The sequence below is a fragment of the Limulus polyphemus genome, unplaced genomic scaffold (genome assembly GCF_000517525.1).
Source record: "Limulus polyphemus unplaced genomic scaffold, Limulus_polyphemus-2.1.2 Scaffold330, whole genome shotgun sequence".
NCBI classification, from domain to species: domain Eukaryota; kingdom Metazoa; phylum Arthropoda; class Merostomata; order Xiphosura; family Limulidae; genus Limulus; species Limulus polyphemus.
The window spans coordinates 675,038-686,267 of NW_013665940.1; the positions used below are offsets into that span (position 1 = coordinate 675,038).

The window sequence follows — 11,230 nt, forward strand, 5'->3', positions numbered from 1 at the left end:
ATAATCTAAAAACCTGAAATTTTGCACCCATACTAAGTGGACCTTGAGGATTTGCACCTGGGTATCATTATTTATCTATGTGCGTGCGCGCATGCGCATCTTTTTATGCGAAAAACCACATAGAAAAGAAATGTGACCGCCATAGCTTCAAGAGGAAAGAACCTAGAAACTTAAAAATTTTGCACCCATACTAAGAGGGTCTACACCTTTTTATTATCACTTATTTTATCCACGTACGTGCGCGCATGTGCACCTTTTTAATGAGGCATGCTAGCGAAAACCACATAGAAAAGAAGCGGTTCGTTATATAACAACTTCGAATATATATAAAAACCATGTTGCTTAGGAATAAAGTCTAGCCTAATATTGTTGTTAAGAGAGTATGTGCTAAAAGTTTAAAATGAAATGTATAAACTACAAAATTGAGAAAAAAATATAATTTGTTGTTTTCTAATTTATCGGCTCCGTTAATTTAACGAGGTTTGTTTTTTAATTATATGTTTTTATTATTTAAGTTCAAATGGGAGGATAAGTCAGAAGGAAGGTTACCTTTATAAACAGGCCACATCCCATAAAGGAGCAACAAAAGTATATAGGTTATAGTTTTATGTTAAAATGGGTTAAGAATACATACACTGACATGGTCATCTAGAATACATCAACCTAATAACCCGAGCGAAGCCAATTCCTTTGGCTAGTCATTAAATATAATGTGGCCCTTAAAACTTGATAAAACAAGGTGGAGCTTGTACACGTGATAAAAGTAGAGCTTAGTCACAAGACTAAATAAAATGGAACTGAAATAAATGGTGAGACATAGTGACACTTAATTTTAGGGTGAAATTTAATGAGAATTATGTAAATAGTAAAGTGTAATGAAGATTTATCTCATGAAGGAACATATTGTGGCATTATTACATCAAGTAAACACGGAGGGATTAGAAATATACGACAATATTTTATAATACATGAACAAATACAGTAGGGATTAAAACACCGTAAAACATAACGTGACAGAAGCTAGAAACATGGACGAGGTTAGATCACGTGACACAAGAGAACGGTTGTATACTTGAACAGTTACACTCTGTTTTAGAAGTTTCGCTTGAAGCTATACGACCGTTCCTTATTTTTAAGTGATGGACTAGAGAGAGAAGACAGTAACGCAACAGCAACTACCGCCAACTCTCGGGCTACTCTTGTTTGACCGAATAGATGAATTTTACATTCAGTGTTATGGAATACACACGGCTCCTCCGTGCGGAGCACGTGTTTGAGCAACGGAACACGAAAAACGGATCCTCTGATTCACAGTACGGGCACGCTACCCAATTGGCCACTCTCGGTCCACCATAGTTGAGAAGTTAATAAATGAAGAAACTATGTTTCAAGCACACGATAATTCTCAATACGCATAATACGAATGCTGAAACACTGTAGTTGTTGAATATACAACAAAACAATATTATTTATAAATTATAGAAGGCCGTGGTGGTGGTGTGTGTGTGTGTATGGGGTGGGTATTAGTGTACCGGGCTGCATAGTAGAAGGCCTAAAGTCTTAGCGTCGATGCCGCACTTTTAGCTGAGGGTGTGTCATAAAAGTGACAGTAAATTCTATCATTTGGCTCAAAGTTCTTGTGACGACGGTTCGTTGTATCTCAAAATTAGTGACGGATAAACGTGAATCTTAGGAGTCTCTGACATGGCCGTTTATTCTATGAGCCCATAAGGTACTTTCAGGTTTCAAATACCAATATCGCTCGCTTCAGCTGCTTAAACATTAGCGAATTAAAACTAATGCTTTAATTTTGTTTGTTTGTTTGTAATTAAGCACAAAGCTACACAATGGGCTATCTGTGCTCTGCCCACCACGGGTATCGAAACCCGGATTCTAGCGTTGTAAGTCCGCAGACATATCGCTGTGCCACTGGGGGGCAATGCTTTAATAATGGCATTTAAGATTTATATTTATATATATTTGAAAGAACCTCTGGCGCACTCTGTTAACTGTTATTTAATATTATTTATCTTAAAATATGCTAGGTTTTTCTTTTATAACATTTCCGACTCTTTGAAAATTGTCAAAGAAATACTGAGAAATTAAACAACATTTACTTTCGTCATTGTATTGTAAGAAATATTTTAACGACGTTATTTCTTACCTATGTTAAAATATACTAGTTTTGGCCTTACAATATTCGTTCTATTATGAAAGGAACGCAGAAAAATTAGTGAGCATTTATTTTCCCATATATATTGTTAATTAACTGATGCTATCTAAATTTTACTTCTTTTTAAAAGCATGTCAGCTCTTCCACTGTTTATGATAAGTGTGCTCCTGTCTCTGGAACGGAATCTGTTACCATGAAAACGAATCAACAGAATATTTTCATAGTCCAGTTGTACAAACCAGAGCCAAACGCTTCCCTTGGATTTAGTGTCGTGGGACTTCGTAGCGAGGGAAGAGGAGAAATTGGCTTATTCGTTCAGGCAGTTTTGGATACTGGAATGGCTGGCAGGTAAAATATATAAATGTAGAGCTTTTAAAGTAGCTAGATAAACATATAATGTGTAAGATACATTTGGTCTAAAGTATCTTGATTTCACGTCATTTTCAAATTAATGTATTTTATACAACAAGAACAATGGAAGTTTCTAGTAGTATTCAGCTTTATTAAAATACCGCTCCTATGTAAGTTTAAATTATTTAATTAACGTAGTTTTGATGATTAACTCATCATAAGCTAATGAATTATCAACACAACAAAAGTAGGAATGCCTTTTCATTTCATCATTTGTAGGAATATTTCAGTTTTCTTTTATATTTATTGAATTTTGATGCGGTAATCAGATGCTTATTTGGATCCCGACATATTCAAATACCCATTAAAGGCTTGCTCTATAAGCTTGATAGTACATTAGTTTTTATCGTCATAAGAATGATAATTTATCTTAATGAGATATCAGTTACTTGGAATACCTCGTCAGTCTTAGACAGAATGAAGAAGATTCTTGTAATGGCTGAACGAGTGGCTCCAGCGAACACATATAGCTGATACTTAATCGTTATCATTAAATAGAAATTCCAGAACAAAAGAAAGTAAGTACTACCTGGAACTTTGAACAAACAGGCACACTTGGTTGTTACTAAAAGCGGAAAGATAAACAAACTAGTTTTCTAAGACCTTTCCTCTCAAGATCTTGATCGACACGGAATAGACTATTGTGTCATAGGCGTGTAGAAACGTAACATGATCTAACGGGTAAACAGTAGAAACGTAACATGGTCTAACGGGTAAACATTTCGTACTGATTTGACAAAAATTAGGCTTCACAAGTCACGGCTAAGGAAGAGATCAAAACAACTTCATTGAAGCCAGGAGGTTAGTGTGACGTGCTTACCCACACTTGATGGACAACTTTCCTTTTTTTACAGTCAATTCGTCATCTGAAAATCATAAAATCTGCTATTATCAGCTCCTCTTTCTGCTGCTACCCGAACATTGTGGCGTGCTGCGATTAACGGATCTTACATTATGCTGTTAACAGTTCCAGTTTTTGTCACAACTTTGACAGGGTGGTATACCGCGATTAACGGATTTTACATTCTGTTGTTATCAGTATTACTTTTTGAATGTCCTTTTATAGAGTGTCATGCTACGATAAAAGGATCTTACATTCTGCTGTTATCAGTTCCAGTTATTGAATCTACTTTTATAGAGTGTCATGCTACGATAAAAGGATCTTACATTCTGCTGTTGTCAGTTCCAGTTTTTGAATCTACTTTTATAGAGTGTCATGCTACAATAAAAGGATCTTACATTCTGTTGTTATCAGTACCACGTATTGCCTCTATTTTACCATGTTACATATTACAATAAAAGAATCTTACACTCTGTTGTTATCAGTAATTGATCTTATATTCTTCGATTATCAATATCACTTTTTTGCCTCTACTTTTACAGGGTGCCATGCTACGATTAACGGATCTTACATTCTGTTGTTATCAGTTCCAGTTTTTGCCTCTACTTTTACAGGGTACCATGCTGCAATTAACGGATCTTATAATCTTCTATTATCAGTACCATGTTCCACAACCACCTTTATATTATGTCGCGGCACGATTAACTAATCATAAGCTCCACTGTTATAAGTACCAATTTCTACTATATATTGCTTTTACAACATAGTATACTAACAGTATCTTATATTGTGGTACTATCAGTATCATGTTCTACTGCCACCTTTAAAGGATGGCATGGCACGATTAACTGTCTCTCTGTTCGATTCATTCTGCCAATCTGTTTGATTTCATCCGACTGTGTCTCTGTCTGTCTCTCTCCGAACATTTATTAGTGAAATTGTTTCTGTATTTTTTGCCACTTTAATCTTGACGCACTGTGTTTTTGACTATATATATATATGTGTATTTTATTATTACGGATCGTCAGTCTGTGTCGTTTATTTTGAGTTCGCGGGTCGTCCTATTTTTTTATTCAGTCTGATTGTTTCACTACCTATTCTATTAAGTATGTCTATCTAACCATCAGTTTTATTCTACCTCATTATATCTGATTCTTCTATCTAATTCATTCTTGCTAACTCTCTTTATAGCTGTTTGATTTTTTTACTGTATATCTGTCAAATACTATTTTTATTAACTGTATATGATTGACTTTGATGGACTCTTGACCGTTTTTTTCCGTATGCTTGAATGTCAATATTTTTATGGCTGTTTGATTTTGAGTGCTGACGTTTTTTCCATCTGTTTTAACTGTTTATGAGTGACTTTGTTTTACTCTTGATTGTTGATTTTCCCCGTAGGCTTGAATGTCACTATTTTTCTATATGGCTCTTTGATTTTGAGTGCTGGCTGTTTTTTTTCGCCTATTTGATTTTTATTGATTATATTTATGAATGGTTTATGACTTTTATCTGGCTGTTCTATTCTTATTGGCTGTATTCTGGTTACTTGTGTTTAATTGTTTATCTGCCTGTTCTATTCTTACTGGCTGTATCGGTTGTTTTTGTTTAATTGTTCTATTCTTACTGAACTTAAAGCTTTTCTTGAACTATTCGCCGTTTTTTTATGAGTGTTTAGTTCTTACTGATTGTCTTAATTGATTTCTAGTTTTTACCCCTCTGTTGAATCTGATTTTATGTTTACTTATTTGTTCACCTTAAAATTTGACAAATATATTTCATTCATAGACTTCTGTAATTAAACTTAATCTATTGGTAAAATAAGTTCCCTCTCAATCGATAGTTGCTATTGAAGGAATTTCTCAAAGCTAGAGCTGACATATTTTTTATGCATTGATAATTTATTATATTTGTTTCATAATTTATCTAAATTAAATGAATTTTAATGGCAAAAATAATGTTGTCCCTAATTGCTGAAATTAGATATTGTGTCGTCATCTTAACGTACCCTCGGCACGACTGAAGGTTAATATTAACGGAGAGCACGAATACATTTGGAAAGAGTGTAAGCGTAATTAAAAACTGAAAGCTTATGAAACTACCATGACATTTCAAAATGTTTCTGTATTTACAGGTATAGAACACACACATTTACAATGAGGCTGCCCTGTCCACGACAAAGATTAATTCCGGTAATTGTGGTGTAATATAATAAATTATACATAGTGCAATTAAAACAAAATACGGTGGTTTGTTTTCTTATTTAATTCTCCAGGCCTTTGATTACTATATAAAACATTTTGTTGACAAACTTATCGAGACGCTGTCCACTCCAGCCAAATGAAGCTGTTAAAGAAAGCACACCAAAACTACAGATAAACAAATATATTAAAATAGTGGTTAATCGAATTATTAAAATCCGTTTGTATTTATACGGTATGAATGATTATAAATGTGTTGTTAGTTACCATAAAAAAGTGGAGTTCGAGAAGACCTATAAACAGACTTTTCAGATAACTTGAGTGTTAAGCAACAAAGAAATGCTGAGTGCTTCTAAATCATTTAGTTATAGGCTATTAAACTGCAATAGTAATGGATTTATGTTTCATTTGCTGTATTCTTTTAAAAGTATTACACGCAATAATAAAACCTGAAAAGTTAGTTGCTTCACCAGGCACTATCGGCCTACTTGTTCTAATGAGAGGTGACAGTGCTCGAAATTGTAGTCCTCGCTAATCATTACTGACTTTGGTCTAATGAGAGGTGACAGTGCTCGAAATTGTAGTCCTTGCTAATCATTACTGACTTTGGTCTAATGAGAGATGACAGTGCTCGAAACTGTAGTCCTCGCTAATCATTACTGACTTTGGTCTAATGAGAGGTGACAATGCTCGAAACTGTAGTCCTCGCTAATCATTACTGACTTTGGTCTAATGAGAGGTGACAGTGCTCGAAACTGTAGTCCTCGCTAACCATTACTGACTTTGGTCTAATGAGAGGTGACAGTGCTCGAAACTGTAGTCCTCGCTAATCATTACTGACTGTTGTTTGTTTACTTCAGTGGATATACTGTCATTTGTTTCTTGTGAATTTTATAGTATATTTCATATGAAAAAAAGAGTGGGCGTGTTAGGTACAAAGAGTTTTGAATAAAATATTGTTTTAATATGTTAACTATTACAGCATATTAAAATGAGCTTATACTTTTTCTTGTTATTAATTATTAAACAGTCACAAATAGTAAGACAAAATATCTGCACTTTTCTGTTTTTCGTTGAAGGAACACTCTCTCCTAAAGTAGGGTTTAAAATCACGTATAAAGGTGTTAAAATGTGTTACTTGTTACAAACACCTTTTAATCAGAAGAGTGCTCATAAAGTGATTCAGAAATATTTATGATACTGTAAAAAATGCTCTGTAAACTAAGAAACATGGAAAAGAAGTCAGCGTTTTAAGTAAGAAGCCAGACTGTTTCACTTAGTTTAAAATTTATTATTAGTAGTGGTCTCAACATGACGTTTCATCTGTTGAAATCTTGTCCTATACATTTTTTATATTCTTATAAAATAGTGTTAGTGTCTTTCTTGCATTCTTGATAATATTTAGAGTGGATAGAGTTAATTACGTTCTGCTTTTAAAAAGCTCTTCTTACTTTTTGTTCTTGTTGATAAACGTTTTTTTAGCAAAAACAGCAATCAGATGATCGAAACGCCACAACTAATTTTGCCTAAACAGTGGTTATCATATCATTAATACTCAACCCATAAAATATTGACCACTTAATCAAAAATATTAATCTATATTAAATTAACACAAATCTTGATGAAAATGAAGAACGTTATTGTGCTATTTTTTATTAAATATTTTTATCGTGAATAATTATAACAGTAAAAACCTGTTGAGAATATACATGAAAGAAACACGTGGAAACAGAAGATTGTTACAGGCGAAACACAGGTACATCTTATTATAAGTTCAATGTTAATACGTATTATAAAGTTCGATTTCATTAATATGCAAATATTCCTTTAAATTATTCGATGTATTTTACTTGAAAATAGGTAGGAACTTAGTTATTGTTGTTTTCCTTAATTGTTAAACGTCACAAATAATTAAATTCATGATGTAATTTTAAGAATTTTTATTGCAGCTGAACTATCTATTAACAATCAGTAGTTTCTTTTCTTGAACTATAGATAAATAAAATCATAATATATCTATATAAATATAATACTGTTGTCTGTTGTATGTCCATGTAACTACAGAGTGTGGATTTATTTTCACCAAAATTGATATGGAGGTTCACTAGGTCCATGGGGAGATACACATAAATTTCCAGTTTTGCGTTTTGCGGTTTTTATGGCCATTTTTGCGTTTTTTACTACTACTTCGCCCTCTGTTGATGGAGCTTCACCAGCTTTGGTATGGAGGCTCATTCGGTCCCTGGGAAGATACTTACAAATTTTCAATTTTGCATTTTGCGGTTTTTATGAACGTTTTTGCGTTTTTTACCACTACTTCACCCCCTGTGTATAAATCTTCACCAAATTTGTCATGAGGATTTGTTGGGCCCATGCAGATATACGTGCAAAGCTGCGGTTTCACATTTTATGTTTTGCAGTTTTTATGGGCGTTTTTGCGTTTTTTGCAATAGCATATAAGGAAAGCTACTTTTCATGTCCTAAGATAACCTTTCATTAATCATGAATTTACATAACTTCCGTCCAGGGGACTGGTACTCCAGCTAGTATTTTAATATTCAGCCATTACAAATTAACAATCTTTGGAAGTACAGAATTCGCGCTTTTATTTAATTACATTGTTTAATTATTATTTTTCTAACCATACATGAACTTTGTCAACATTAACCAATTACGTTGTCAATACATCCATTTATGACATATAGTATTTTTATTACAAATTAAGATATTTTATTTTACTTTTAGATTATCTGTAGTGGCAACGTGGTGTCACCAGTGAAACGTTAATCAATTAGCGTTTTTCAACATGCTGTTAGAAATGTATTTGCTGTCTTTACCTATCATGCATAGCGTGGTATCGCATATCTGCATGGTGTTGCCATTGATGCTTATGTAAGAAATGCGGGCTTTGCTTTTTCTATTTTCATTCATACATGATATCACATTACTGATTGTACCAAAACATTAACTTAGTGTCTAATTAGGACATGATACCTTATTAACAATGTATTATTTTATTTTTGCTGCATACCCATTAAGTAGCAACCTCGGTACCCTTAAGATGCTTTGAATTAATATCAGTATATCTATGGCTACTGCTAACGTTAGGCCTACATTGTACATTATGCCACGTGTTACATTGTTGTATTTGTAAATTGTAATTTCTAAACTTGTATTTGGCCAAACTGAACAGTTGACAGAAACATGAAATACATTATATTTTCTTACAATAATTCAAATAACAGAAAGAAACCCACACAGTTTTACCTTAGGCCTCGTGTTATCTAACTGACGTCAGCGGTCCGGAGAAGAAGCGACGTTACGCTAAACTTGATGGTAAAGGCAGCAAAACGTTATTGTAGTAACGTGACGTTTAAGAACTGGTGTAAAAACATAACCTGAGTAGGTTGGTAGAATAATGATTAAAATCTGTTAAACAACGCCAGGAACGGTTTAGGTTTTGTTGATCCTTGTTTGTGAAGTGAATAAGACGAATTCAAAACAGCTAATTTAAATTAACATATACATTTAAATAATAAACACATGCATATATATATATATACTATATGGCCGTATTTAGTGTATGTATATATATATATATGCATGTAATGTGATTACATGGTTCCATTGCCCGTTTTGTTTATAAAATACAGTAGGGGGGAGGGGGTCATGCGCACCTTAGTGCCAAGTATATGCATATTGTGAATCATCCGAGGATTCATGTTTTGCGATCTGTTGCCACAGAAACGTGCGCCACAAATCAAGCCATAGGTGTGCAATAAGTGTGACGGTTAACTCCCATTATTCAATAACACCCGCGTAGCCAAATAGGTGATGTTGGATGCTGTTAACTAGCTGCCTTCCTTCAAGTTTATCATCTGAAAATTAGGGTAAACTATGTACAGATAACTCTTATGTAGCTCATATAAAAGTCAGCAGGCTGGAGTCAAATTACCACAAAGAATACCGCAAACCTTCGAATTGAAAGGAATACTAAACACAACGTTGGTTGGTGGTCAGAGTGTCCAAAAATTTCAGCTCATCTATTTCTACTTAAGTCCACTGTGAGTAAAGTACTGTAGATATGAAAGTTTGATTTGATTTGAATTTCTCACAAAGCTACACGAAGGCTATCTACCATAGCAGACCCAAATTTAGTAGTGACAGACTAGAGGGTAGGCAGCTTGTAAACACCACCCACTATCAACTCTTGGGCTATTTTTTTACCAACGAATAGTGGGAATGGCTGCGACCCTCAGACTGCGAGTCGATCGCCCTAATCACTCTGCCCAGAAATGAAATACCACTTGATTTACTAACGTGATGTATCCAACTCAAAATTAATCACTACGTAATTCGTGTGAACTTAAATATGTAAAGTGAAGTGAATCCACACGTCTGTCAATAAATCCACTGTGCAGGAGTTTCATGAACGTTTGTTAGTAGGTCCACTATGAGTAGTGAGTTACGCACTGCCAGATCTCACACATATGACTGCAGCCAGTAAGCCACTAACCACAGCTGAGAAAATAAAGTGTCGTCTCTCATGGTAAATAAAAAGCGAATTCATTAATTTGGTTATCGAAGTATGTGTTAAATGCGAATATGTAACATTATCAATCACCTCTAAACAAACTATAGTATTTAATACGAACAAGATGGATTCATCAATAGCCGCGGCATTTGACAATCTTTTAGGCAGGATTAGAGTACATTAATTTGTAAAACCTTGGGCGTGGTCAAATACATCAATCAATAGTATTTGACCTCCTGAGTCCAAAACTGTACTTAGATCTCAAATCGGTCAAGAGATGACGGAGCTATGAGCTAAAAGTTTGTACTTGAAAAATAAACTCGGAGCCATTCTATGAGCCGCTATACCGTGGCTAAAAATATGGAACTTATATTAAATATTCGAAAGAGCAACCCCACAAACGTATTTGGTACCAAGATGTAGTCTCAGTGTTAAAATAATAAACATAGTTATCATATATACACGAACGTTAGATAAGGTGGGTGTGTGAGAGGTGAAAAACGAAGGTCTTGTGCACGAACGATAGATAAGGAGGGTGTGTGAGAGGTGAAAATTGGAGGTCTCGTATCGACCGAAGACAAAGATATACTCTTATTTCAGATGTGGCGTAGTTATTATCTTCATCATCTCTAGACACACTATACTAAGAAAAGGAACTAGCTTAGCTGGCAAAAGCAAATCAAATAACATAATAAGGGTTATTACAATAATTAAATGTAGTCATTAATCACTATTCACTATACTATGTTACATTTTGACTCGTGTATCTCATCGAATCATGTTCGTAAATGTGGTACATGTTTATATGCTGTAGGTAAACGAAAATTCATATTAGTGCACTATACACCAAACACATGACTGTATGTTAGATTGCACTTTTGCACAAGTAATAAACGTTCGATATTTCCAATATTAAACACTATAATATATTTACTTATGTATACACGCACTGTGAAATATTAACACAATGTTACCTGACTGAGTTCGGCCCGGCATGGCCAGGTGGTTAGGGAGCTTGACTCGCAATCTGCAGGTCGCGGGTTCGAATCCCCGTCCCATCAAACATGCTC

General features: G+C 34.3%; 1 protein-coding gene across 1 annotated transcript in view; it reads left to right on the top strand.

Moving 5' to 3' along the window:
- The window catches only part of LOC106457434 (multiple PDZ domain protein-like), a gene marked incomplete at its 3' end in the record, with an annotated part of 26,527 nt that extends 20,910 nt beyond the window's left edge, over positions 1-5,617 (top strand). Inside the window, exons 5-6 of the mRNA XM_013916847.2 lie at positions 2,304-2,521; positions 5,560-5,617. Of these exons, the coding sequence (XP_013772301.2) occupies positions 2,304-2,521; positions 5,560-5,617 (276 nt within the window). The remainder of the gene's footprint in view (positions 1-2,303; positions 2,522-5,559) is intronic.
- Positions 5,618-11,230: the final 5,613 nt, after the last annotated feature.